The sequence below is a fragment of the Silene latifolia genome, chromosome X (genome assembly GCF_048544455.1).
Source record: "Silene latifolia isolate original U9 population chromosome X, ASM4854445v1, whole genome shotgun sequence".
In the NCBI taxonomy this organism is placed as follows: domain Eukaryota; kingdom Viridiplantae; phylum Streptophyta; class Magnoliopsida; order Caryophyllales; family Caryophyllaceae; genus Silene; species Silene latifolia.
Genome location: NC_133537.1, coordinates 343,064,470 through 343,091,796, shown reverse-complemented (window position 1 = coordinate 343,091,796; position 27,327 = coordinate 343,064,470). Strand labels below are relative to the sequence as shown.

The following is a 27,327-nucleotide window of genomic DNA, read 5'->3' as shown; positions in this document are numbered from 1 at the left end:
AATTTTCGAAGGCTAGAGATAAAAGTTTTTTTTTCAGAGAAACAGGTTTACAAACAATACCAAGGGTCAGAAATCGGAAAACCAGTTCTTCGATACCTTTGAGCTTCTACTTAGATAGTTACTTCTAACATGCAAAATACAGGAGTTACAACAGAGAACTTGAGAACACAGCCATCTAGTTCTGTTACGATGGGTCAAAAACTAAACGATGTAACATCCACTAATACAAACATACTCATATTAATTACTCCATACCGACCATCTTCTTTTTAACAACGCCTTCGAAAACCCCATCAATCCCAAAGTGTGCCGCTAAATATTGTGAATCCACTGGCCCTGGAAGTTTGAACGTGATGGTAAAGACGCCTGGTGGACACAGGTTCTGAGATTGCATATCAAATTTCAGAGAATGCTTGTAGACAGTCTTCTCGCCAGTTGTGGTAACGCCCTTGATGAATATTAGTCCATCGGGGTTCACATCACATGTGAAATCCTCTGCAATCGCAAGACAACTTAATTAGTTCACATTAATCTGTTACCTCCTAACTTGGAGTCCTCAATGAAGTGGGTCAACAAATCTCGCAGAGAGATTTTCAGATACAGTAGTTACCAATGGTCGAGGAAAACCACAGTTAGAGAAGAGGAGAGGTTGTGTGAAGAAGTAAATGGGGGTGATCAGGCGGAATGTGAGTTATAAGTAACGACTCTTTTATACAAATTCGTTTATGACAGATACCATCGCCATAAGTCATAACCCATATAATTAAATGAGAAATGTCAAAATCTTAATGAATATTGTGACCCAACCTCCTTTATAAATGTTCTAGTACTACATATTCGAGTCAAAAACACGTGGAACAATTCCTAAGAAAGGAGTACAAATTAAACTTTGAATATCATACAAACTGAACACGCATAGTTACAAGTTTTAAAAGGCGCTAGGTACACACAGGCAGGGCCGCAGGGCGTGCCACTGGCAATGAGGCACAATTCATAGCCAAAGCGTTTTAAAATTTTCAGAAATATGTTGGCCACAAAAAGAGCCTCGTTAAGGCCTTCAAAGAAGGTAAGCATTTTAAGCGGCAAAAACATGGTGTAACTCCTGTCAGAGGCAAAGAAAATAGTTACATATAAGGGGAAAAAAGCAAATTGCTTAGCTATGGGCTATGGGCTTCGGGTGCGCCTAATAGATACTATGCACTAATGCGACTCTGTTTCTAGAGATACCTTCCTCGGCCTTCGGCTAAGATCAAGTGACTCTGTTCCCAGAGGACTCTTCTAAAACTAATAATTCACAATCTTGGGAATATATGTTGTACAACAACATTACCACATTGCCTCAATAGCTTGGCTCTCGCAAATTACGGGTAAGGGGAGTCGGATGTACGCAACCTTACCTTTGTGTTGTGCAGAAAGAGGCTGTTTCAGAATGACCATGGGAATATACGTCAAAAGATGAAAATTTGAGATGTTTAGGTGAAGAATAACAAGGTTATCGCCATGCGTGGTATGTACACTAGGCTGCAGCTAGAGAGGTTCGAGCCTCAAGGGCTGTATCGCCCGTTGGATCTGGCTTGTCCAGTCCATAGGCAAAGCCAGTACACGAACAATGCATTTTTAAAAATTTACACTCGCCCAGCACATTAACCTTTCTCAAATACGCTAGCCCACTTATCCATGAGTCAAAAGAATGCGAGTTGGCCCCGCTTGTGTATAGCAACAAGACAAGAACACTAAACAGTGTGCAGAGATTTAATATAGACAAGAGTTACGAGATTTAGCCAAGACAGTTGTCTGTAATAGTATGAACAGAGCTAAATATTTGGTTTCAGAAAGCCCAAACATACATGATTCCTAGACCAAAATAACTCGTAAGGAAAAAAAAAACATCGTGAAATTATTGTGCTCCAAGGAAGAGAAACACTAATAATACTGGAATGGGAAATGTTAACATGTTTGGACCAAAAAACCGGTCAACTACGAAAATTTGAGTTGGACCACGAAACAGTGTGATGCTTACATTTGTACAACCCCTCGCACATATTTTATATTAATAAAATAAGAGAGGTTTGAGAAACTGATATTATAGTAAATGTGTGCATAGTGGTACAAAAACACAGTATTACCCCTTAACAAACGATCATCATCACCACATGTTGAAGAGCAAATTAAAGAGGTAACAACGAAAGCCTGAGTTGATTCCAGTAAATATTTCTTACATTAATAAGTAATAACTACTTTCATAGTATCATAACAAGGAGTTTCAAAGAAGAGATGATGAAGAAGTATGATTATAAATCAATTAAATAAAAACCATGAGTGAAAAGTTTGGCTGGCATAGTCATACAGAGGTGCCAAACGGGTCAGGTCAAGATTGTTGGGTGACCGTGGCTCAGATAGTAAAACACTAAAACCATAATTTCACCTGCATAGGGTCAAGACTCAAGCAGAAGAGCACGTAAAAGAGGAAAATATAATTGTATTAAGGAGTAATGTTTTCAAAACTTACCTCTAGCAACACCAGGAAGAGACACTCTAAAGATATAAGAATCTTCACTTTCACCGATTTCCCTCTTCCCCATTAATGGGCCTATAGTTCCTGCAGCAGCACTGCCAGTCAAGCCAATTCCATTACTTGTGGCAGATAAGATACTATGCCATTCGTCATTAGTAGGCTCGGAGGGTAAAAAAACCAAAGCTGGCTTAGCAGGTTCTGCTGGTTTAGTATCTTTTGGATACTGATAGTCATATTGGAGACACATCGATGCAACTGAATCAACGTAGGGCATACTGTTAAGAGGGGGAACATTTAGCGCTTGTGGCTGAGGAGGCCTGAATCAGGAAAAAAAACATTAGAAATGTCATAGTGAAGTAAACATCAAAGTCAGGGAATGGTGACCTTAGAGGGTTATAACTTGTAATCACAAGAGATAAATATAGTTAGGATTCGCCATCGGGAAATGATCTCTATTCAATACATGTTTAGACAGAAAACATATAATTGAGTAACAATCAAAGGAATCAAAATCTTGTTCAGAGAACAATATACACACCATGCATTCCTTTTTAAGACGTTCAACTGATTACCACAATTCACTTTTCATTTAAATTTTGACTGAAAAGACAAAAAAACTATCTTAAAGGTCTATAGGTTAATAGTCTCTACTCTCTAATCACCTACACTCTTCTTACAACTTGTGTCATATCGAATGTAGTGAATGTGAATAACATGAATATAGGAAGTATCAGTCACAAAGAACAATCTCTAAGCAAAACAACAAAACAAGTTTTATTACTGCTAATGGTTTATAAAAGATTAACCTCAGTTTGACTTTTAAGTTGGGCACAAAAATGTGCTCATTACGTAGTCCACCAAAAGAGCATCGTGTTAGGTTCAAAACCTCTACTCTGATTATAAATTAATTACCTCAAACCCTCCATAAAGGCGCTTATATAGCTGTACAAACCCATTATATACCTATATAGTAATTGACATTTATGTTGATAGCCCATAATACCGTCATAAAGACTGGAAAAGTGGTAATGATGTTCCAAAATGTTACATGTTGATAGATATGATAATAAAACTAGCAACACCCCCACAAGATCACAACATATAAACTCAGTGTTCTCCACTGCTAATGATAATCCGACAGAACCACAACGAATTTTCTTTGTTTTCTACGTAGGGGCCAACACATGTTGTAGCATCCTGGGATACCAATGAGCTAAGGAATGTTATGCAGCTTACCCTTTTCATGCTATAAACAAAATAAAATATGTAAATTCGTATAACAATATATTTCAAATATTTGAAAGGACCCGGTGAAGTAAAACTCCTTGATGCCACTTCTTATACGGATTCTACCTCAAATTAAAGTAAAATTCCGTGATATGACTCCCTACAAAGATCCGTCAATGAAACATTAACCCTTTACCACCCAAAACCCATTAAACGAGAAGGAAAAAAAGGCAAGCTACATAGCCCAAGCTTTTTCTAACCTTATCTCCCTTTATTTCCATTTTCTCATCTAAATGAAAACAGGAAACAATGCGTAGATATACAAGTGGGTTTTGAACCAATATTTTTGCAACAATAGGCTGCCAAAAAACTCATCATATAGCAATGGAGAGCAAGCAAAAACGACTCAAAAAACCTAGGTCCATGATCAAAAGAGTAATAATCATAATCACAGGATACGTAAGAGTCATATCCTCAGGACCAAAAACAAACTCGAAGATACACAATATCCGCACAAATTTCTCTAAAGACTCTCGACAAAAGAAGAATCCGACAAAGTCAAAAAAATAAACTCAATCACTCAAACCATAGGAACCCAACACATTGCGGACAACCTGGACGGATGGCGACAACAACACGCACGATGTGTCCCCCATGCCTTACCAGTAACATCTAAACTCCCATATATAAACCCACAAAACATGATTAGAACTTTCTATGCATGGCAAAGGAAAAAAAAAAGGAGTAACTTTTCATAACAAACAAAACTGTTCTAGGCAGAGAAAAGCATACCATCACTAGAGTTGGTGTCTTTCATTTTTAATAAGGTGAGATACGTGTTTGAAACTTCCTCTTCAGTCTAGTTGTTCAGGATTCACTGTAAACTATATAATTATATAATTCTATGTGTACCTTACAACCCTAACAGACTTTAGCTACACTAATCGGTGACTTTGAAATAGATTTTTGTCCTACAATATACTTCTTTCGTTCAAATCCAAACACCTCATAAACTCAAAAAAATTCTCACAAACAAAGTGAGGCCACTATGGTTGGATTTGAAGGAGGGAGTAACATTTTTTTTCTCCGAGTTTTTTTCACAGAATTTTTCACAACTTTAAAATCTATGTGAATTTTCATCACCCTTTCTTATAAACATAACTTCAAATAAACTACTCCGTAGTACAAAAGATCATCAATATCATCTCGCATTTAACATACCACATTAAAATCTCAAATAAACTACTCCGTAGTACAAAAGATCATCAGCATTAAAATCTGTATCATATGGCCATGGAGAGCAAGCAAAAGAAAACTCAAAAAACCTAGGTCCGTGATCGCAGGAAGAATGGTCATAATCACAGGATATGTAAGTCTCATACACTCGGGACCAAAAACAGCCTAGAAGATACACCATATCCGCACAAATCTCACTAAAGAGTTTGGACAAAAGAAAAATCCTAGCAGTAAAATAAAAAATGAAAACTCCAATCATAAAAGGACCCACCACATCGCGCACAACCATGACGATGGCAACAACAACACGCACGATGGGTCCCCCATGCCTTACCACTTTACCAGTAACATCTAAACTCCCATATATAACCCCACAAAACAAGATTGGAGCTTTCTATGCATGAAAAAAAAAAAAAAAAAAAAAAAAAAAAAAAGCATACCATAACTAGAATCAGTATCTTCCATTTATATATAAGGTGAGATACGTATTTGAAACTTCCTCTTCGGTCTACAAGTTCCAAAATTCTTTATAAACTATATAATTGTCTAATTGTACATGTATCCTACACCCCCAACAGATTTAGCTACACTGACTTTGAAATAGATTTTCGTCCTACACTATACTTCTTCCGTTCAAATCCAAAAAACCCATGAAATTTCTCTCACGAAATAAGTGAAACCGCGGTGCTTGGATTTGAAGGGAGGGAGTAACATTTTTTTCTCCGAGTATTTTCACAGAAGTTTTCTCGACTTTGAAATAGATTTTCGACCTACACTATACTTCTTCCGTTCAAATCCAAATACCCCATAAACTCAAAATTTCTCTCACAAAAAGGTGAGTCCGCGGTGTTTGGATTTGAAGGGAGGGAGTAACATTTTTTTTCTCCAGAGTTTTGTCACTGAAGTTTCTCGGCTTTGAATAACACAACTTTTTTGTTAAACTAACACAACTTCAAATAAACTAGTACAAAAGAACACCAATATCATCTGCATTTAACCCACAACATCAAAATTTCGAAACAAACATTTACCATTAAATCGTGTCTTCAAATAAATAACCCTAATCTTCAAGATATACAACAACATACTAACTTTAACCTATTCATTCAATTAATCACCATCCTCCCATCAACTTACATTTAATCTAATTCAATCTCAAACCAAAATCATCAAAAATTCCACAACAAACTCAAACCCATATCAGCATTTACTCCCGACGTCCCAATCATTTGTTTACCTTCGATTAAAATAACCCTCACAAAAAATAAAAAATGTAAACAAATGACTGAGACAAAGGGAGTATCAATTAATCTCAAACTCCATGATAAGATTAAAATAAAAAACCCAAAATTCAAATAAAAACAGTAACAAAAACTAATAACTGCAACGGAAACAAAAAAGAACAAAACTTTATGCGCTAAACATGAAATAATAAACAAATAAAATGGAAAAATCAATGCTTTAAAGTAATTTAATGGGTACCTGATATGGTTGGAAGCCATGGAAATTTTGGAGGTTTTTAGAGAGAGAAAGTGAAATAAAAGGGAGTAAATAAACACTTGAAAATAAATGGGTGTTTGGTGAAATAAATATATTACAGGAGTTTGAATAAATGAGAGAGTCAAAGGGTAGTGGAGTGAAGTGGCTGAAATATCTGCCGTTTGTTATAGGAAGGAACATCACCAACGTCCATCACACATTCTTTCGAAATAGAGGCGATTAAATACGGGCTTCAGTCGAAAATGGTTGGATTCATATTTAATTTTTGGCCCACAAATTAGTGGGTTAGCGGATTTGAGGTGGGTTAGTGGATTGGTCCTTTCTAATTTCACAGAATGTCTTGTCTGTACCCATTTATTTATCGAACGGAATAGGCCGAGTTCTTTTTTATTTGACTTTTCACGATCTCCAGGTTAATACCTTGACCTTAATTTTCAAGTATTTATATACGGAGTATAATTTTTTTTTTTTTGGAAATTATATTTTTCGAAAGATTGTTGAATAATTTATGCCAATATTTTCTTTATCATCATATTTTATTATTATTAAGTAATGTATTTTTAGTTAAGGTTTTGAGACTTTGACTTCAAAAGATCAAATAGGAAGATCGAGAAAAAATTACGGATTGCTCGAGTACTCGTATGTAGTTAAGAGGAAGAAATATGTTATAGTCACACTGGTATGGCCATATGGGAATACGCTGACGTGGTACACACATAGTAGAGCGTAGGAATCTCTCGTGTTAAAAGACGAGCTTATACACCTCATCCGAGCCATCAGCACGGGCTGACCCGACCCGCCTTGGCCGCTATTTTATGCAACTTGGTCCGCCATTGGCTCGGGCCTAGCCCAGGTCCTAAAATTCCAGCATGTCCTGCCCTTGACTCGGGCCTAGCCCAGGTCCTAAAATTCCAGCACGTCCAGCCCTTGGCCCGCCATTTTAGCAAAAATACAAAAAAATGGCAAGGCCCGCAGCCCTACCCATCCTTGACCCGCCCCAGGCCCTGGCCCAGTCAAGCATATCCCAGCGGCCCGGCCCAGTCAAGCCCGTTCTTCCCCTGGCCTGGACCGGGTCTGACCAGGTGAGCCCGGCCCTAACCCGGCCCAAGTAGGATTGACTTTTCCTCCTTTCATAAAATGGACTACTACCTATTAAAAAAAAAGTTTCTTGATGCATTATAAATGATCTACAAATTCTTAAATCTCGAATCTTAAATACCGGAGCTATTGACAGTCATACGAAAACCTCGAATCTTAAATACCGGAGCTATTGACAGTCATACGAAAACCAGGTACAGAGAGTAAACAGAAGCACAAGAGGCAAAGAAAAAAAGGTACTACTATCAACCAATATAACAACACTTGGTCTTGCTTAAGACCGTCTTAATTTAACACCTCTGAGTCTCTCACAACCTCCTTTTATTTTCACACCTATTTTAATTGGTTGCTTTGAGCTGTTTTTTAAGTTGAGACGGTCTTAAACAAGAAATGGTGCAAATATAAAAGCTACTTTGGTTACATTAAATACTTGTTGTATCAGTATCCCCCAGCTTGCAGTCACCCACTCTATATCTCTACTCCTTGCTCACATCTGCAAACAGCCATTGAAGGAAAAACAATACCGAGTTAGATTCGCATATTACTTGGCCAATGATCGAGATGGGCCATGCATGAAGCAAGATTCATTGCAATAGACGACGAGTTAGATAGGAGAACGGAGGGGGTCGGGTCTGCGGTTGAAGATGTGTAGATCAAACATCCATAGCAAATACCACTTCAACTTACCTTCCTCTCGCTCAATCTATCATTATTTCTATCTCGTTCCTGCATTATCTGAACGATTTGTGCGATATGCCATCCAATTGTGAATTCTAGGCAAATAAGGAGTTTCTATCAGGGTACTAAATCCAGGGTTCAGATCGGTTGTCACGATGGTGGTTGTGAATTTGGCAAATACAGCCTCAAAATGCGGTCACCGGTGAGTCGGTGACTTCAAAACATTGATAACTTGGTTATGATGTGGTGTAGTGATCCGAAATTAATACCATGATTTGTTTTTGTGAAACAAGAGTAATACTTGGTTGAACTCGGGTAGCAAACTTTTGACGCACACATAAAGAATTACTACCTATGTACCAAAACCATTCCCTTCGTGGCTTCGTCCCATTTATATTGTCCCTATTCGTCTTTAATAGTGAAAAGACCGACGACTTTTCAAAAGAGAACATAAAAATAACTGGTTCCAAGAATCTAACAGGACAAAGTTTACATTACATCACTAGATTTACCCTTGTGACTCAAGGCTCCCTCCCACAAATGAGGGATAAGGAGCATCATGATCCGATGTACCGAGCAAGGGGGTCAGATTGTATGCAATATTATACAGAGGTTGTTTTTCAATAAAAGATATGCAACTAGTTTAATGAGTCATTCTTCTTTATTCTATCATAATGACATAATCTATAACCGAAAAAACAGCAAGTCTTCGACTCCATTGGGGATGGAAACATTATGTCTCCACATATACTCGGAGAGAATAATGATCAAAGCAACACCTAGTATGGGCAGTTGAGCACTATGTAAGGGGATGGGGGTAGTAACGAACGCGATAAAAAGAGTAAACAGGACAAATCAGAGAGCATTTATTCCCAAAATCTGGCAATTTATATTCCAAATCTTTTGATTGGTTTTAATGAATGGGTTTGGGTTGAAAAACACGTGGTATACAGTTTTACGCGGGCTAACATAAGGTCTCTTTATAGAAATCTTTTTCCCTTTTCATATATATAAACACAAGTGCCAATTAAGTTTGAAGGTAAAATAAGTTCGCAAACACAAACATATATTAAGAAGGTCTCCTAAGCATAATCAAGTTACCAATCGAAGGCAATATCTAATGCTAGCCTACACTTAGCAATTTCTCTAGACCAGATAGGCATGGTATTCACTTCGGGCTGCGACACTGAATCGCGCCCGCTTTAGAAAGATTTTAGAAGTCACCGAAATCACATTTCAAGGAAGTTTCACACTTTCACAGCCTTTATGGGTCAGTAACTGTAGATTTCTCCTAAAGTTCAGTCATTTTGATAAAAAAATGATAATAAAAGAAAATAGTTAGTCACTAACCTTTACATTATTAGAATAGGCTAAGCATCAGAAGAAGACTGTTGATGCTGCGGCGGCGGTGCCTGTGGCCACATTGGCTGAGCCATATAAGCTTGAGACTGAGGAGGACCATATGCATTTGGATTACCCATCATCATCCCTGGTGCTCCAGGCTGACCTGGATTCTGAGTTGGAGGCATATAATAATAGGGAAGGCCATCAGCCGGGCCTCCCATGGGCATCCCAGGCCCCCTAGGGAGAGTAGAAAGTACGTCATCCTTCAGATCCTCCCTTGGCACAATGTCAACCAAAAAGTCAAAGATATCGGTCCGAGTAATTGCAGCGGCAATGTCATTCTTCTGTAGGGTCCGCCGCTTGTTCTCCTCCGTGTGATTCCAAGAACGTAAAGTCAGCTCAAGAATGAACATCTCGCAGGCCCGGGCGAACACGACTGGGGCCTCAGCCGAGATCATCCGAACGTCCTCGTCGGCTTTCATAATCTTCTTGATCCTTGCCAGAGGAAGGCTATGGTTTTTGAAGTCAGTCACTTTCTCGATTTCCTGGTATTGGTTCTGCCAGAATGCTTGAAGTTGTTGCTGAAGTTGCTGTTGCTGCTGGTGGTGAATCTGCTGGTATGCCAGCTGGTGCTGAGCGATCTGAGCTCCGGATGGTTGTGGGCTACCCACGGATGTAACCACAGGTGCCCCGGTGACTTGATTTGGTTGGTATGCACCGCCATAAGGAAGTTGACCTGCACCACTACCGGATCCCATGCCTGGGGCTTGACCATGACCTTGCTGATCCATTCTGCAGCTCAAAAAGAAACAGTCAGCATTAATACCATATGTACACCCTCTGTTATCAAAGAAACATTCCGCCAAGGAAATCAGAATGATAGCAAGCAGAAATCAATTCCTTCAAACTGGAAATCATTCAAATAGACGAATTCCAAAGAGAAAGAAGTAACAGATTACAATGAACAAACAAGCCTGAATAGTTAACTGATAATTCTTTAATGATTAACAAGATCAAGAATTGGAGTCACGGAGTTCCACAGCAAACGGAAATTAAACACCAGAATCAGGTAATACAGGCACCAACACTACTAGTGTAAAGAGAGTAAATTCAACAAAGCGATGTGAGAGCTCACTCCAACGATGTGAAAGAGATAGAGCTCAGAACAAGCTTTATGGCAAACAATGGACAATAAGCACCCAAAACCCAGAGCAGTCTTGAGAAGTGGGTTGGTCTAAATTTCGAAAACCCAATTTCACAAGGCCAGATATGAGAATAACTCGGAGGTATACTTCTGAATCAGCTAAAACAAGTAACAATGAACATCTACCAAAACAAGCCAGTAAGGAAGCAGGATCATAAAGACACCAAATCAAACACCTATTTAATTAAATAGTTGGACAAGGTGGATATCCTATAGACATAACTCTAAACTTCGGATTCTGCACTAAAGTGAAGGATAGACAGTACGTAGATTCCCCTAAAAAGAATGGATAGTGAATGGAAGAAACCAATAACAAACGGCTTTACCTCTCCATGCACGGGCATTACCCCGTGAAATAAAGGGACATAGCATAAAGATTAGTTGTCTGAGCAACTTTAAAAAAAAAACATATAAATCATCTCTCTAGGACAACTCTCAATGAATCGACTTGTTGCGTCCTCTTAAAAATCAATTTAATTCAAGGTTTACCTTACCATAATCAGAAAGCTTCCGATCTGATGAGACAAATATTCAGCCGACTCTGTTGATGGTGATCCGTAACTATAATCAAGAGTTGGAGGTGACTAAGGCGGGAAGATAGACAGAAGATTCGAGCAGAATATTGTAATTTGTGTCCATCATAATACTATCTAGTGCAATTCTTTTTTTCTTTCAACTAATGTTATTAGCTTAGGCAATGAAAAGAGTGAAAGCTGAAATGGCAAAAGCAAACAAAGTCTATTTCACCCAAAGCGCCTCATTTTATCTCACTCGAATACAACAGCGTTACCCTAGTGGCTCAATAGGTCCCTTATAATCTAACTCATTAAATAAGTACCTTTCCTCTCGACACTCCAAATAACAAATATTAAAAAATAAAGTCGATCCAATGTTGCACTTTGAATTATCCAATAAAGCTTGTCTCCACGACCTAATAAAATCACAACCAATACATTTGCTAGCTAAACCAAGCAACGCATCCTTGACATAGAAGATAATTTACTATGTGCAATATGAAGATTGCTAGTTGAAATTGGATCAAACTAATAAGATATAGCAAACACTGATTGGACCAAACCACACAAAAAAACTTGGTCTGCATGTTAATCTAGCAGACCATCAAGTCAGAGGAACAATGTGTGAATAGAAAGGTTGCATTTAAGCTTAAAACCAATAAATAACGGAAACAGATGCTATAAGTGTCTCTAATGGCAACAACACATAATTGTTGACATCTGTTTTACAGCAATATTGGGGGATTTAATGCATACATTTCCACGGGAGTGTGCACACATGAATGACTTAATATTATAGTTTCATACCTCCTAAGTCCAAGGAAACAGGGAATGAGTAACATACCTAAATTACCTATGCACAAATCTATTGTTTCCGCTACTAGGTATAAAAGGAATGATATAGTAGATCGTTTTTTGAAAAGTAGCATTAAAAGTAGAAACAATACAGCAAACATCATTACTCAATCGCATCCTAACGCTGACCACATATTCCGCACCCAATACCCACTTCACTATGTGAATACCTTTATGTAGCATCTCAGATCTCAATATTCTTAGAAAATTGACAACACATAACTGACTCGTCCCAACACATATAATCAAAACTTATATAGTTTAAACTTAGGTTAGTGTTCGCTCAAACCCCCAGCGAATCACAAATTGGTTCATACGAATCCTAGAATGGGTTAATGGCATTCGTTTGAAATCTATATATCATATACTATATTAAGCGTGTATCCCTGCCAAATATTACATATTGACAGCAAATACGGAGTAACAAATTACGTCATCCTGATTTAATAACCAAATCTCTACTATAACTTTATATGTACTGAAGATTATCTCTCTGATATTTCAACAACTTTCATACTCCTTTTGTAAGCATTGGACCTCCGGTATGAATAGATACTATGTATCACTAATTCATTTTCAGGCAGAATGAGACACAATATGAAAAGTCCCCTCTTCTCAACCAGTGAACAAATGTATCAACTAATTCAATAAACTAAACTATTACACAACTTCACCTTTTTTTCAGCTTGAAGTGATTTTGACAAGAAGACAGCCTCCCAACTAAATATCAAGGGGAAAAGGGAAAGAATGACGACGACCATTATTATAAGGTCATAATGTCGAGTGATACAGACATACAAACGCCAGGGACATCAGAAGACGCAACATTAGCCAAACTGAGCCGTATGCAAAAAGACAGCGAAAAAGAAAGTAAACAAGGCAGGTATTATATGGGATACTTATGTATGATGCTACAGTTGCCCCAGACAAACTCTTCACCATTTTACATTCATAGTCGATTGTATCGTATTTGGCGAATAAAACAGGAGGGAAAACAGCCATATATAACACTACAAATGTCAATTTTCAATTTTAAGAAGGACCAATTAAATCGATAAAAAAACAAGCATAATTCCAAGTAAACTGGTTTTATCTTTTATTCAACAGAACTACAACAAAAAAAGTTGATTAAATACACTTCTAATAGCCAGAATCGACTCGAAAGTCATGCAACTAAACTGAATTTAAATTGCTTAGTAGCCCAATAAACTCAGAATAAAACTCATCTGGACCCATTTTATTCTATTTGTTGCATAAAGTTAATTACTTAGTAGCCCAATAAACTCAGAATAATCAAAATAAATCCAACTAAACTGAATTTAAATTACATCTATAAGTTCCAAATTAAAAAAAAAAAAAAAAACATATGATGCAAATCAAACTATAATTTCACTAACAATACCATAATTCAACAAATGCAATGCAAATTAAACACAAATACAACCCAAATTAAATCCATGCAAATCAATGATACACATAAGAGGGGTAAAATACAAGAAATTACCAACAAAAAAAATTATAAAGATTCAATTGAAAAAAAATAATCAAAATTCAATTGACAACCAATCAAAAATCTAAAAAGTACCCAGAAAAGAGAATTAATTTAACAAGTTGCAGAAATTTTGATCTCATGATTTGCGAAAATAATTGAAAAAAAAAACCTTTTTTGTGTATTAATTAACTGTTTATAGGGTTTTGATTTGAAACTGCTAACAAGAAACAACTAATTTAAATTAAGAAAATTAATCAGATTAAGAAAGTACCTGCAAGTGTCTGCAAAATCTATGAAAGAGGGATTTTGCAAATGATTTTATAATTTTACTCAGTTGCTTTTGCAAATGATTTTATAATCTTTTCTTGATGTTAATGTTGGATCAATAGAGGAGGAGGTGCAGGGGAATAGAGTTCAATTCTAACTAGAGGTATATGTTGAACGGTTAGTCTTGCGGAAGACGGGTCGGAACAAGTGACGGATAATGCCACTCACAAAACGGATAGGGGGGACAAGGTGGGGGTAGAGTAGGCAATGGGCCGTGCTGGGCCGGCCTGTCGTGCCTTCCCCCAAAATTGGCCCGGCCCAGGCACAGATATTGGGCTCCTCGGGCCGTGCCATGCCATGCCAGCCCATCGATCAAACCTACGCCACGGCTGGCTCGCTCAAGCACGGCCATTTTCGTGCTTTCGGGCCGTGCAGCCCGGCCCATGGGCTTTTCGTGCCTTGTCCGTGGCGGCGCCGCCGTACGTTTTTAATATTTTTTTATTTAAAAAAATGTTATATAATTGATATATTTTTAATCTTTTTTTTAATACTTTAGTTGTTGCAGATCTGCCTCTATCGGGACAAATCTTTAATTTGGCGAAACGGTTAGCTAAAGTAATTTGGATATATCAAAGGCCCTAATTTCGTTGAATAGTAATCTAATTTGAGAGTAGGTGAGCATCGTAAAGTATATTTGTTTAAATAGCAAACACGATTGCTAGAACCAAACAATAATATACTAATTTGCTTTTTGCCTTGTAGTTGTTATGACATTGAACCATCTTACAACTTACAGAATACTAAGTAACTCGTTAAGAAGGTTAGTGCTATCGGAAAATTACAAATGATTACAGATAGGAAAAAAATGAGGTAGGGCAGACTGGTAAGGTTTTTTGAGGAATTTCATTATGATGGTACAATGTCCACGAAAAGAATAACTATCAGACCCTCAAAAAACAATGAAAAAAGATTCAATAAGATATCAGATGGAAAAAGTCCGAAATAGCAACTGCGGAAGAAGACAAGATAAAAATCCGATAATTTGGTACTCGAAGTGGGTACTGATCCAATTCGTACAGCCTAGTGCAGTGTTGAGTAATTGTCGCAAGCATTACATAGTTTCTCTTGACCCTCTGGAAATGGTGGCTGATACCTACAACATAATGCACTAATAAAATTACTACTACACGGCAACCTTATAAGCGCCATTCTGTATGAGCCTGAGAGTAATACCATTTCTTGCATCAAACCGCCATCACACATGAATAAAAAACAACAATAAACATAATAGTAACACGTGTATACCCCATCCAAAACGATACCATATTCCAAAGCAACAATATGAATAAACTCGGGAGTGTTGAGATGAATCGCAAGGGCCAAATCATGTCTATAATCAATGAAATCCAACAAATCTACCCCAAACAAGCAATATATTTTATATACTCCCTCACTATATTTCACTATTTCACACAACACCCTTTTAAAGCGAGTCTTAGGCATCATTTTTATTACTTTATTTGAAACACTCAATTTTAAAAGAAAATGAACTAACCACCGATTCAATATTTTCCCGAATTAGAAATGGGACTACTGCCTCATTTAGCATTAATGAGCACATTAAAGAAAGCATGACGAACAATTAAGACTAAATTACCGTCATTTAGCCCAAGTTTTCAGTATGTGTTCAGAGGAATGATGAGAAATATTACCTGCAATCAGAGTGTTCAGGAAATTCGTATCCTCTCTTTGGCCTCTCCTAACAGACGCCTGCGTCACCATCATCATCACACTTTTCATCATCATCGCCATTATTATCGTCTTTATCATCATCAATATACTCATTATCACCACCCTACAAACCATGATATACAACATGGAGAATAAATCGTCTCGGATGGTAAAGCTCCATGAAGAAATCATAACAATTTTTAAATTAGAAAAAAAGCAATGACAACCGCAAGTAGTATTACGATGTAGAAATCATTACTATTAGTAATAAAAAAGAGCTCCATGTATCGAGCGCAATTCCCCTATTTCGCTAAACAGTTCCACCCAAAATGTTCAGGGGTATGATTGTCTAGTAGCTTAGTTAAACACGCTTTGTAATACATTGGTACCTCAATTTGGCAACTCCAATTTAACAAAGATGACCAAATAAGTTGTTACTCCCTCCATTCAACTTTTATCACCCCACTTCAATATAATACTCCTCACATATATGGAAAAGTAGGGTAATAAAAGTTGAATGGAGGGAGTAGTATTTTAGTGACGTGTTTTGGTGTATGCTCTGATCAGAGACTGAAGATCATGGAGTATGGCACGTCTCTTTGTTGGTGAGACGCATGCCTAATTCTAACCCGTTGTTCCCTATTTTCTACTCTAAATAGCAAACAACTTATATGACCCATTGAAATTAGAAAACAATTTCCAGCTTAGCCACTAGAAAATACACAGTGCTTATATCACCAGTGAATAATCTCCTTGATGTCACAAAGCGACTCCTACTAGTAAGCAAATGTCTCCTTTGTTGCCATGCAGAAAGTTTCAATGATTCACATATATCATTATACAACCAATGCTTTGTGTAAGTGGCAGCTGCCATATAATCATAGTTTTCTAATATTAACAAAAAATGTTGTACTGTGGACACCGACAGGCAGTGGCTAAAGTGCTAAACAGCTAGCCTCAAAAGCCACATAAATAACCATTTAAAGCTAGATAGATTTATATTTGATACCAATCAACTAATTATACATTATGTTACTAAATACTTGGTAATAAATACACAAGTATAAGGCTCGTGACTCTGTTCTCGAACATAACACCATCTCGTACACAATTAAAGAAAAATGACATAGAAAACAATAGTTGTGGCCTGTGGGCATTAAATATGATAAACAAAGATGAAATAGAGGGCATATTTCCATTACATGTTTTGCTAAGTCGCCAGTTAAAGCAGAACAGTCATTTATGTTATTTACACCACATAAGAACTATATGTGAAACAGTTAGGAAAACATACTCTCAACTCTCAAGCTTATCTCACATGAATATCTTTAGTCTTTACTCAAATACATTAACATAAAAGAGAGATGAAAATTATGATCACATGATTTTCTTTTAGTTTCTGCCATATAATTTAATCCATATACAAGCAACGTAGAACCACATGGCACCAAAACCTCTCCATCCTAAGATTTAATTTTTTTTTTTTCACGCAACCAGTAAATTCGTTCAACGCCCTATGCGTCAATTAATTGGCGGTATGAGTCAGTTGGGGTGATTCTGGTCATTATTATTAAGGGTTTGTTCCAACTTAGTTGGGCTGCGGTCAATTTTTCAGTTCTAAACCTTAAACAAACTCAAAACCTGATCAATCGCTTCTCACTTTCCAAATAAACTTAGTCTTTGGAGAAATCATACAAACATGTTCATTCCCTCTCCAACTTCATCTTCGTATTAACTTTGAATTAGGATAGAGGCGATAAACTACATAGAAGATGATTGATTTCATTCTCTTTGAAAGCATTAGTCCATTTCGCTTTTTTTTTTGTCCGCAAAGAGCGCCCCTTACTCTATTTCTGAAGAGAAAAATAAGGGTCGAGACTCGAGAGCTCGAATTTGTTGGGAAATTATCGGTATCATACATTCCTATGTCAAATATCAGAATAGACTTAAGACTGCCCAAATGTGACTGAACTCACAATGGCAGACCTGGAACGGGGTATGGTGAAACGGATCGAAGGTGTGATCCATGAGCGAGTGGTTGTGTTTAATGAATAAAATGACATTGGTAAGTGAAGATAATACCTCGGTTACAAAGACCACCTGTCAACTTGAATCCGTAGCAGCAGCATGCCCCTTCGGCAAAATCGACTGCAGACAAGTATTTCCAATTTCAGCGTTTAGTTTTATATTGTTCATTTGAGGGTTTATTTCACTCTTTAAGCAATATGTAAGTATATATAGTTCAACAAAAAAAGGCAGCTCGATAGTCGTAATTTCCCCACAACTGTGATTTGCAAGTACTAATGTCTTAATAGAATTCAGACTGAGTAAATGTGACAGTATTTTAGCCTTTCCTCTCCATCATTCCTGTAAATTTCTTAACTCGAACGGAACAATTACAAAAAAAGAAACAAAGATAGAGCAGACCTTGAAATCTCCGAAATACGATTATGTCTCCTGAGCTCCCTGGCCCATAGTTTATGTTAATTCCGTCAAAGCCACCACCGTCTCTAGAAACACTGCTCAACCACGCTAGGCTATGAGGCAATAAGTAACCCAGGTTATAGTGAGTCCCTCACTACCGTCTTGAAAATCCAACAGCCAAAAATGCAATTACAGAGAAAAAAATGCCATTAGTTTTAAAAAAAATGTAATTAGAAATTAGTTCAATAAATATAATTAGTACAGGCCATTAGCATAATCTCGGCCGCTCCCAACACAGCAATAATCCGCCACTGGGCTAACCCATGTGACCATATTAGGTATACAAAATTGGCCTCTGTGAATTCTTTATGAAAGCACAGTTGAGACCTAATATCATTGGCAGATCCAACCTATGTTTGATAGATACCATCGAAATATCAAATCCAAACTTCAGGTCAGCAACGGTCCTTTAGAAAGATAACAAAGTTTATACAAATGGGGTCAATAATATGTACGTCATGATAGATTCTTGCTTGCATCTAAGGCTTGTTTTAAAGTAAGCTAATTGTAATCCTTGGACTAAGTTTTGCTCCATTTGCTACTTTGCTTCCTCCAGTTGCTGTTGATGTTGATGTTGCTGTGTACTGCAATTCTTGCAGCCTTGCCATACATTTATTCACCTTCCCTAACCATCATACAAAATTGTAAGAAATGCAATCAATTCACCAGTTTCAGAAACAAACCAAAATTAAAGGCAACTTGAGGTCAAGAGGGAAATTACCGATTAATAATTATGAAAAAATGCTAAAGACAATGTAACATTATAACCACAGTACAAAGTCATCAGAACATGTGGAGGTCTTTACAAAGTTCAAAACAAATTCACATTTTTCAATCTTAATACTCTCTCATACCCATTCCAAAGGACTCAACAACTTTTCAAAGTCAAACTTATTAAATATTGACCTCAATTATACTTAGTCAAACTTTAAAAATTTAAATATAAAATTCACATATAGACATTTATTATAAGAAGAGGCATCGAAAAATTATAATTTCGACACAAAATTCATAGTAATAAAATAATGAAGAAAACGGGGTCAAAGTGTCGTATCGTAGTCCGCGAAAAGTCAAAGGTGTAGTTTGGAATGGGTAGAAGGGAGTAGGGATGGCAATGGGTCGGGTTGGATCGGGTTTTGCAAGATCCAAACCCAATCCACTTACTTATTGGATCACAGATCCATATCCATACCCGATCCATATCCAAAATTTTAAAATCCATACCCGATCCATTATACTTTTTTCAAACCCATACCCGCTCCAAATCCATACCCGATCCACTACATAATCCAAAACCCAATACGAAACTTGATTTGACTACATAAAAATTTAATCTTATATAAGAAAATTTAAATTTCAAGGTTAATAAAACCTAAATTTTCAATAATATCCACTTGGATCGAGTTCGGGTATGAATGGATCGGGTTTGGATTTGGTTCGGGTTTTCCAATAGTGGATATGGATATGGGTTTTTAAATAGTGGATCGGGAATGGGTTTTTAAAGAGTGGGTTTGGATCGAATTTTTTCCTTCGGTTCGATTCGGGTTCGGTTCGGTTTGAGTCATAATTGCCATCCCTAGAAGGGAGTAATATATTTGGCATTCTTAAACTTTTTTTGGTTTGTTTTCATCTTTTTTTAGCCAAACATTTCCGAGAAATTAATGAACGAAATTATTTCCATTAGAAGCTTTTAATACTCCAATGGCTACCTAGTAGAAATGAGAAAGAAGATAAAACACTGATGCTAACAAATCCAAACACATAAAACCAAATTTTAAAAACCTTTGATAGAAAAACATTACGGATATAATTCTACACAAACCAGTTCTACGTAGTACATGTACTTGGATAGTGGAGGATCGTCCATCTTTCTCTGAGCAACACGCCATGTGTCAGAGACTTTATCCTAGTACAACAGTAAGAGGAAGGTGAAACACTTCAAATTTCATGAGAAGCAGATGATGCATAATTCAGGTCTCGAGACTGAATGATGTACTACTCATGACTGAAGCAGACTGAACAATGCATATATAAATGAGCCAAAAAAGTCGCATCGGTGGTGTCACGTTTTCAAATCTAATCACATAGCCAACCTTCTCACCACGTTTAATACCCATTTCTTCAGCGATCCTTGAAGCAACAGCCTGGCATTTCATATTAGAAAGTTAAAGCACGCACTTTTAGCCTAACTTACAATCTAAACCCAGCAGTATTTTATGCTGTAGAACAGCCAATTGGTCCTGAGTTCAGTAAAATGCAAATACCAAGAACCACCAACAAGGAAAGATAACATAATAAGAAGAATGAGCTACATGAGATAAATAGAGTAATCATGCCTACCCAAACTAAAATAAGCTAACTTTGACGCATCTAGCCTACTCTAGCAACTACTGGTTCTGAATATTGATGTAATTGTATTCCAGTAACATTACACCACTGCCTCATTTGGGTTAAACATTAAAGGGATATTCTCTCGTGTACCCCTCAACTTTTTCATTTTCTATGATATACCCCTCTTTTCATGCAAAAAAACTTTGACCGTCAATAACTCTTGGCTATAAATTCAGAATACGATAAACTTTTTTTTCAAATTGATCGTCTTTAAAAGGTCTTCCGTTTAAAAAAAAATTCACCGATGTTTCAACTTTTAGTCGGGAATTATGGTCGGTCAAAGTTTATTCATTAAAAAATGTTTGACCAACCATAACTACCGACTACGTGTTCAAAAAGCGGTGAATTTTTTTTTCAAATTGAAGGTCTTGACGAGATAATTGGTTTGCAAAAAAAAATTACCATTTTCTGAACTCGTAACAGATAATTATTGTCGGTCAAAGTTTTTTTTGAAAAACGAGGGGTACACCATAGAAAACGAAAAAGTTCAGGGGTACACGAGAGAATACCCCAACATTAAACAAAGCTATCCAGCAACAATTTACGCTTTCAAATCGTTAAATGATACAGAACTTTGCAATTAACTACGGATTGCAACTAAATAGAAAGCCCTAAGAAAAAGTAATCACGATCAGCCAATAATATTTTGAATTGATGAGCAGCCTCACACCATCAAGATTGATTGGCATCATACCATGCTTCTAACGTACATTGGTCGCTAAACATCAAGAGTGATAGGCATCACACCATGCTTCTAATCCACATTGGCCGCTAAAATAAGTGCTTTATGTCATATATACATTATTAAAATACTTAAGTTTGTCCTCGCATCGAGTTAGCTTGTGAACTTCGAGGTGCCTGCACATTATTAAAATACTAAATTCCCTAATGTGCAGTGTAACCACATAAGAGTTATCATAAAAGTGATTTGAGTGAGCCCACGACAACTAACTTAGCTGGTGAAGTCATCGATACAGGAGTTTTTAGCATACTCCGGAAATTTACGTGGATACATAACCCCAATAATGGAGATATCTCTTTCTTAAGATTGTCTCTAATCATGTAATATATCTTCTCAAGGAAAGCACTAAGCTGCTGCTTGAACATCAATACGGGATATTTGGAATCTACTTGGTCAACATCATCTGGCTAGCAAGAAATGATAAACCCGGGTTTTGGGATGATGATCTCAACTACAAACCCAGATAGAAGTACGGTGTAAGTAACTTGAAAAGGAAAAATCACCATAAACATCAACTCTCTAAAACAAACATAAAAAATTGTACTTTGTATGAGACCGTCTTACATATGAGACCACCCATCAACATACAACTGAATGCGGAATACATAAGTATTTAGGTTGGTTTTACATGTGAAACCGTCACAAACAAGACTCGCTGCAAAATTTATCATCAAAGTCATTAGTAATCACTGAAAAATTATCAGCTCATACCGATGTCATCCTTTGGAATAGAGAAGTAGACGTCGTCAGCCGACACTGTGGAGGAATCCCAGTCTTCCCAGCTGTTCCAGTGGCTTTTAGTGTTTTCTGAAAAAACAACAACAAAGATGACGTATTTGATAACCAGTAGGCTAACATCTCTTTATTATCCTGGACCTTAAATAAAGAGAACCCAGACTTGAATGAGGCGATGTGCCGATGTCTACAGTCTACAACAAGACAAATGCACATATCTAAATGCAACATTGATTGTAAATACTACCTCTGTCCACTTAATAAATTTATAGGTGTATTTTGCACAAGGATTAAGAGCACAAACGTGGATGGGAATGGAACTTAATGAAATACCGAGAACTGAAACCATCACGACCACACATAACATACTAAAAAGAGAAGTTTCCAAATATATTAAAAATTACTCCCTCCAATTTTCTTTTATCTTCCCCTTTCTTTTGGACACAAAAATTAAGAAAGGGGAAGAAAGAAGGAATAAAGTATTGTAAGTTGTGAAATTTATAGGGGAGAGAAAATAATAAAGAATGAATAACGAATAAAGAATAGATAAAGTAATGGGAGTTGTTGATTTTTTAGGAGAGAGAAATTAATAAAAAATGAATGAAACTTACTAAAAAGGGAAAGAGGGAAGATAATCAAACTTGTGTGAAAAAGGAAAGAGGTAAGATAATAGGAAATTGGAGGGAGTATTAAAGTAGTGTGTAGTAATCCATCTTCCTGAAAAACCCATCTAAAGAGTCATTAAAGTCCTCTTCGGAGAAGCCCTAGCAGAACAAGAGTTAGCTTAAGCGGTAAGAGCTCTGTTACCCCAACCATGAAGTGGAGGTTCGATTCTCACCAGCATTATACTGCGCTCACATGAACCCAAAAAAAAAGAGAGAGAAGCTCTACCAGCCTAAACCGGTAGAAACAGCATTAACAGTCGAAGCAGAAAGCATTTTTTTGACATGGAAGATTGATCAGTAAAATAGACAGGATTACTTACACGGACTTGATGTGCTAACTGGCTAAGGCGCTCAATTCAAAGTCTGAAACTTTAAGAAAACCCTTAGCATCAAGCGGCATGTTCTCAGGCTGTTTACAAGAGCATCAAGGGCAATACTAAATCAGAATAGTTGCCAGTTACTTTGTGCAAGTGAAAAGATCGTTACAAGCGCAGAAGAGCTCTGTCCACGCTCATATTTAAAATAAAATATAGAAAGAACATCAAAAGAAATATATCACCTTTAAGTCTCTGTGGAACACGCCTCTGCTATGACAATAATCAATAGCATTTATTAGTTGCTGGAAGTACTTTCTTGCTTCATCCTCCTTTAATCATCCCTTACTTGCCTAAGGAACGTTTTTTTCATGATGAACATAAAGAAATATAAGTGGACACAGAGAATGAAGTTGCGTAACAATCTGATGGATAGCAAATATCTAATATACTTGTAATTTGTCTTTTTTGGCTTACGATTTTATCAAAAAGTTCTCCACCCATGACAAACTCCAAAACAATGTAAATCTTTGCCTTGCTAGCCATCACCTACAAGTACCACTAAAATATAAATTGATCACAGAAAGACAAGAAGAAAATATGTATTTATCAATATATAAGAACGCATTATGCAATACTGTAAGCAAAAAAGAAACAGTAATTGGCTACCTATTTAATTAACAAATTTTACATCAAAATAGGCAGGACGACCACCGGTAGACTATCAAAATGTCAGTAGAAAATATATTTACTCCTAACCTCGTACAAACAGATGATATTTGGATGTCGTACTAATTTCATGGTAGAGATATCACGCTTAATCTTCAGGTAAAGAAAAAAAGCAGGAGTAGTAGAAATTAGCGATGTCCAATACCATTAGCCCATGGATAGGAACTATACACACGGAATCAATCTCATTAATGATGCAGGTGAAACCAAACCGCTAACCCTTTGCTTTAATACACATTAAGGAGGGAAAGGAAGGGGAAGGAGTATGGATGGATGCTATTTTCCTTCCAGATCGTTCCTATGTGGAAGAATTATACTTTGACTTGTAGAGTTGTAGGAGGGAAAAAACATTCCTCCTTTCCCTCCATCTCCAAATTCCACCACCTCAAGTTGCTAACAATCAAGGGAATTAATTTGTTCCTTTCCTTCTCCCTCTCCCTCCAAATTCCTCCATCCAAGCAATGGGTAAGTGATGTTTCTCGAGGGTATTTGTACTTTCGTTAATGACTACTTACAACTTTACTAACGCTGAAGTACAATTTTCCAGCATCAAGTAAACCAGTAAGGTAGTCTTTTTCGCTCTCAATACTCAGACAAAGCAAGGACGGTACCTCAATAACAGCACCTATTGTCTGTATAATTGGATAAAAAAAACACCTATAAACAGATAGGTAGCAAAGCGAGCCCATGAATCCAAGTAATAAGCTACATGCAATCAATTTAAACCCAAAATTAAAAGGGAGGATAAACAGAAACATACAAAAGTGAGACTATGAATCCAAATAACAAGCTGCGCACGTCCCATCGTTCTTTAGCAGCGTTAGAACCAGGCGACTACAACATGCAAACACAGGATTCAGCCGGGTACATAACCCAGAAATTAAAATAATGATCATAGCTTAATAGTAATAATAGAATTAATAACCACCCGAAATGTAAATCACATACTGAAATTATCAGAGTATTTACCAAAATCAACAATTAAGATCAAACCTAAATCAAATACTTCGATTTAAAAAATAAAAAATGAAATGAAAAGGTAAGATGCCTAACAACGGACCAGCCAACGACTACTAATCCACGAAAAGCAAAGAAAAGAGGGAAAAGTTGAAGGGAACTCACCATAAAAGAGGATGAAGACGCAGCAAGATAGAGAGATGCATGGCTGAGAACAGATAATTTGGTGACGGATTTGAGGGAGGGGTAATCTGAGAAAGCCATAAAGGGGACAAATGAAGGAAGAATCACAGCAGAAAGAATATCACATGAGAGAAAGAAAGAGAGCGAGGGAGAAGGGGAAAAGCAACGACAACAACCATAAGAATAACATTTAGGGGCAAAATGGGAAAGATTTGGAAAAGTTACTGTTCTGGGAACAGTAACTCATCTTTAGGCTTTTTAAAGGTTATGAAAATGATGATTAATGGTTTAAATATATATTTTATTAAATATTAATGTACTTTTTGTTTAATAAATGATAATTAATGGTTTAAATATATATTTTATTAAACATTAATGTACTTTTTGTTTAATAAATAATGATCAACGGGCCATTCTTCGTGCCGGGTCGTGCCAAGCCCGTCGTGCCTGGTGCGTGCCGGGCTCCACCGTGCCTGAGCCGTGCCGTGCCTAGGCACGGATTTCTGAAGAAAATCGCGTCGGAGCCCGTCTCAAGCCCAGTCGTGTCGTGCCCGTCCCTCCTCGATTTTCTCGCCGTGGGTCGGGCCTGGCCGTGCCGGCCCGCGGCCCTTTATGCCAACTCTAGGTGGGGGCATCCCCATGTGCTTCCCTCTCTCCTCTATTTGGGTCATTTGTGAGGGAAAATGGTATCCGTCACTCCAAAATGACGGATACGTGCGGTCACAAATGAGATTTTGTGTATGTTGAAACCCGTTAAATATAAATACGATAAAAGCAAAATGCATAGAAAAAGCAAAATATTTGTCTTAAAATGTTTTAACTTTTAAGTAAGAGATAGGAGTAAATATTTTATCCATTTTAATACTTCGTCTTAAAAGAGAGTAATTAAAGTCGAGTAGTCATGTCTTGTATTTGTATAAAACGGTATACGTCGTGGTTTATCTGTCAAGTTTTGGTGTCGTTGTCGGGGAGACGGTGATATTTTGTTTAATTTTATTTGTCTCAGGGAACTCTTGTTCTATGACACCTAGGGGCGGACTCACCTAGTAGCAAGGGGTGGCGTCCGCTACCCAAAAAAAAAAAATGGTTTACAAGACGGGTTTTTGTTATCCCAATTATTGCTGAACAGTAGATAAGTAGATATTATTCCATTAAATGTATAATAAACATCTTCAGGTTTAATGGTAAAGGCCTTGGTTTTCCACCAATTGCCCTTGTTCGAATCCCTTTACATGCATACATAGAGTATTTTTTTTTTTTTTTTGCTATCCCATACATTAAATCCTGGGTCCGCCCCTGATATTTATTTGACACCGTTCTTACATCGTCTTTCTTAGTTTTGTTTATGATCAGGTCTCACAGGTTCGAGTTCATACCAGATGATCCCAAACCAGAAAGAACTTCCCGTGCTAGACGAAGCTTTTGGAAGGAAATTCGTCAAGGGGAAGACCTGAGTACTCTTGCCACTATCTGCAAGCATTTCCTATTTGCAGAAAACCAATCATTTGAAGAGGACAGATCTATTTCTGCGGTTATGTAACACCCCCATTTATTTAAGGGCCTGAACTAGGACTCCTCAGATAAATGATGGTGTTACCATCTCGGAAACCCGAGGCAGTAGATAACAAAGGAAGGAAACACAGTACTTTATTAAAATGTTTATAGTGATATTACAACTGGAATTAAAACAAAGTCTCCAAAATACGACCAAAAGATAAAGTCTGATAAAACTACTAATAAGACTAAGGTGGGCTAGGCACTAAGTCGGTCATCCAAGCTCTCTTCCCGCCAGCTCCCATCGGTCTAAAATACCCGTCAATCGCTCCCAATAATTGGATCATCACAGGCGTACACGAATACACAGTGGTCACCAGCGAAGGCCGAGTAGGGAAAACAATGAAACAATAAAATATGATATGCATGCTCCTCCGTCACCTCCATCTCCATCTCAACTCATATCTCATATCTCATACCCTGACAACCCACCATACCGATCCCCAGAGACTATATATATCGACCGTAGCCGATCTGCCCGGCTCGCACTGAGGAGGACACCAGGGCAAGTCTGCGAGAACCCGCCCGGGCCTTATCACAACTCACATCGTATCTCAACATCGTCACTCCTACACCAACCTCCAACTCCAATGCATATGAGATGCTCAACATAAATTAATGCAACACAATATATATATATATATATATATATATATATATATATATATATATATATATATATATATATATATATATATATATAGTGTAAAGATCAAGTAAGTCCATGTCTTACAATTGAGTCCATGAGTCCTCATCCAAGCCATTGGATGAGAAAGATGGGTGGTGGAGATCAAAACACAAAAAGGTGATTAATTAGCCAAAAAAACACTCTCTCTCACTACCTTAACTAATCCACCCTAATTATCACTAATTTCACTATATATAATTTATCATCACACCCATTTATCTCT

General features: G+C 37.2%; 2 protein-coding genes and 1 long non-coding RNA gene across 6 annotated transcripts; all 3 read right to left on the bottom strand.

The window, feature by feature from the left end:
* Nucleotides 1-2: 2 nt before the first annotated feature.
* Nucleotides 3-6,669, bottom strand: LOC141619655 (alpha-crystallin domain-containing protein 22.3-like). Its single transcript, XM_074436674.1, has 3 exons — nt 6,461-6,669; nt 2,510-2,832; nt 3-495 (listed from the first exon to the last, which is right to left on the bottom strand). The coding sequence occupies exons 1-3, from the start codon at nt 6,478-6,480 to the stop codon at nt 245-247; spliced, it is 594 nt and encodes a 197-aa protein (XP_074292775.1). The 5' UTR covers nt 6,481-6,669; the 3' UTR covers nt 3-244.
* A 961-nt stretch (nt 6,670-7,630) lies between these two features.
* On the bottom strand, nt 7,631-14,090 carry LOC141619652 (nuclear transcription factor Y subunit C-3-like). Of its 2 annotated transcripts, XR_012531775.1 has the most exons (4): nt 13,936-14,086; nt 9,605-10,390; nt 7,768-8,069; nt 7,631-7,724 (listed from the first exon to the last, which is right to left on the bottom strand). XR_012531775.1 is itself a non-coding variant. In XM_074436669.1 (3 exons), the coding sequence occupies exon 2, from the start codon at nt 10,387-10,389 to the stop codon at nt 9,625-9,627; it is 765 nt and encodes a 254-aa protein (XP_074292770.1). In that variant the 5' UTR covers nt 10,390; nt 13,936-14,090; the 3' UTR covers nt 7,631-8,069; nt 9,605-9,624. The 2 variants fall into 2 exon arrangements, 1 of the variants encoding a protein (XP_074292770.1); XM_074436669.1 differs by having other exon boundaries at nt 7,631-8,069; nt 13,936-14,090.
* Nucleotides 14,091-14,790: 700 nt separating this feature from the next.
* LOC141619651 (uncharacterized) lies at nt 14,791-25,017 on the bottom strand. 3 transcript variants are annotated; one of them, XR_012531774.1, is made up of 13 exons: nt 24,845-25,017; nt 24,483-24,556; nt 23,471-23,542; nt 23,239-23,346; nt 23,000-23,088; nt 21,991-22,086; nt 21,543-21,730; nt 19,985-20,052; nt 18,602-18,771; nt 18,090-18,247; nt 17,745-17,810; nt 15,644-15,786; nt 14,791-15,084 (listed from the first exon to the last, which is right to left on the bottom strand). It is a non-coding gene; the product is annotated as an uncharacterized LOC141619651 (long non-coding RNA). The 3 variants fall into 3 exon arrangements; XR_012531773.1 differs by having other exon boundaries at nt 18,090-18,771; nt 23,471-23,554; XR_012531772.1 differs by having other exon boundaries at nt 18,090-18,771.
* Between the last annotated feature and the right edge of the window lie 2,310 nt (nt 25,018-27,327).

What these genes read in the sequence shown, in the direction of transcription:
- LOC141619655 (XM_074436674.1), bottom strand. Translation starts at nt 6,480, where the DNA reads ATGGCTTCCAACCATATCAG. An exon ending in ATGGCTTCCAACCATATCAG is followed by an intron (nt 2,833 to 6,460) that starts GTACCCATTAAA and finishes TTCCTGATTCAG; the next exon opens with GCCTCCTCAGCCACAAGCGC. An exon ending in TCTTCCTGGTGTTGCTAGAG is followed by an intron (nt 496 to 2,509) that starts GTAAGTTTTGAA and finishes TTGCGATTGCAG; the next exon opens with AGGATTTCACATGTGATGTG.
- LOC141619652 (XM_074436669.1), bottom strand. Translation starts at nt 10,389, where the DNA reads ATGGATCAGCAAGGTCATGGTCAAGCCCCAGGCATGGGATCCGGTAGT.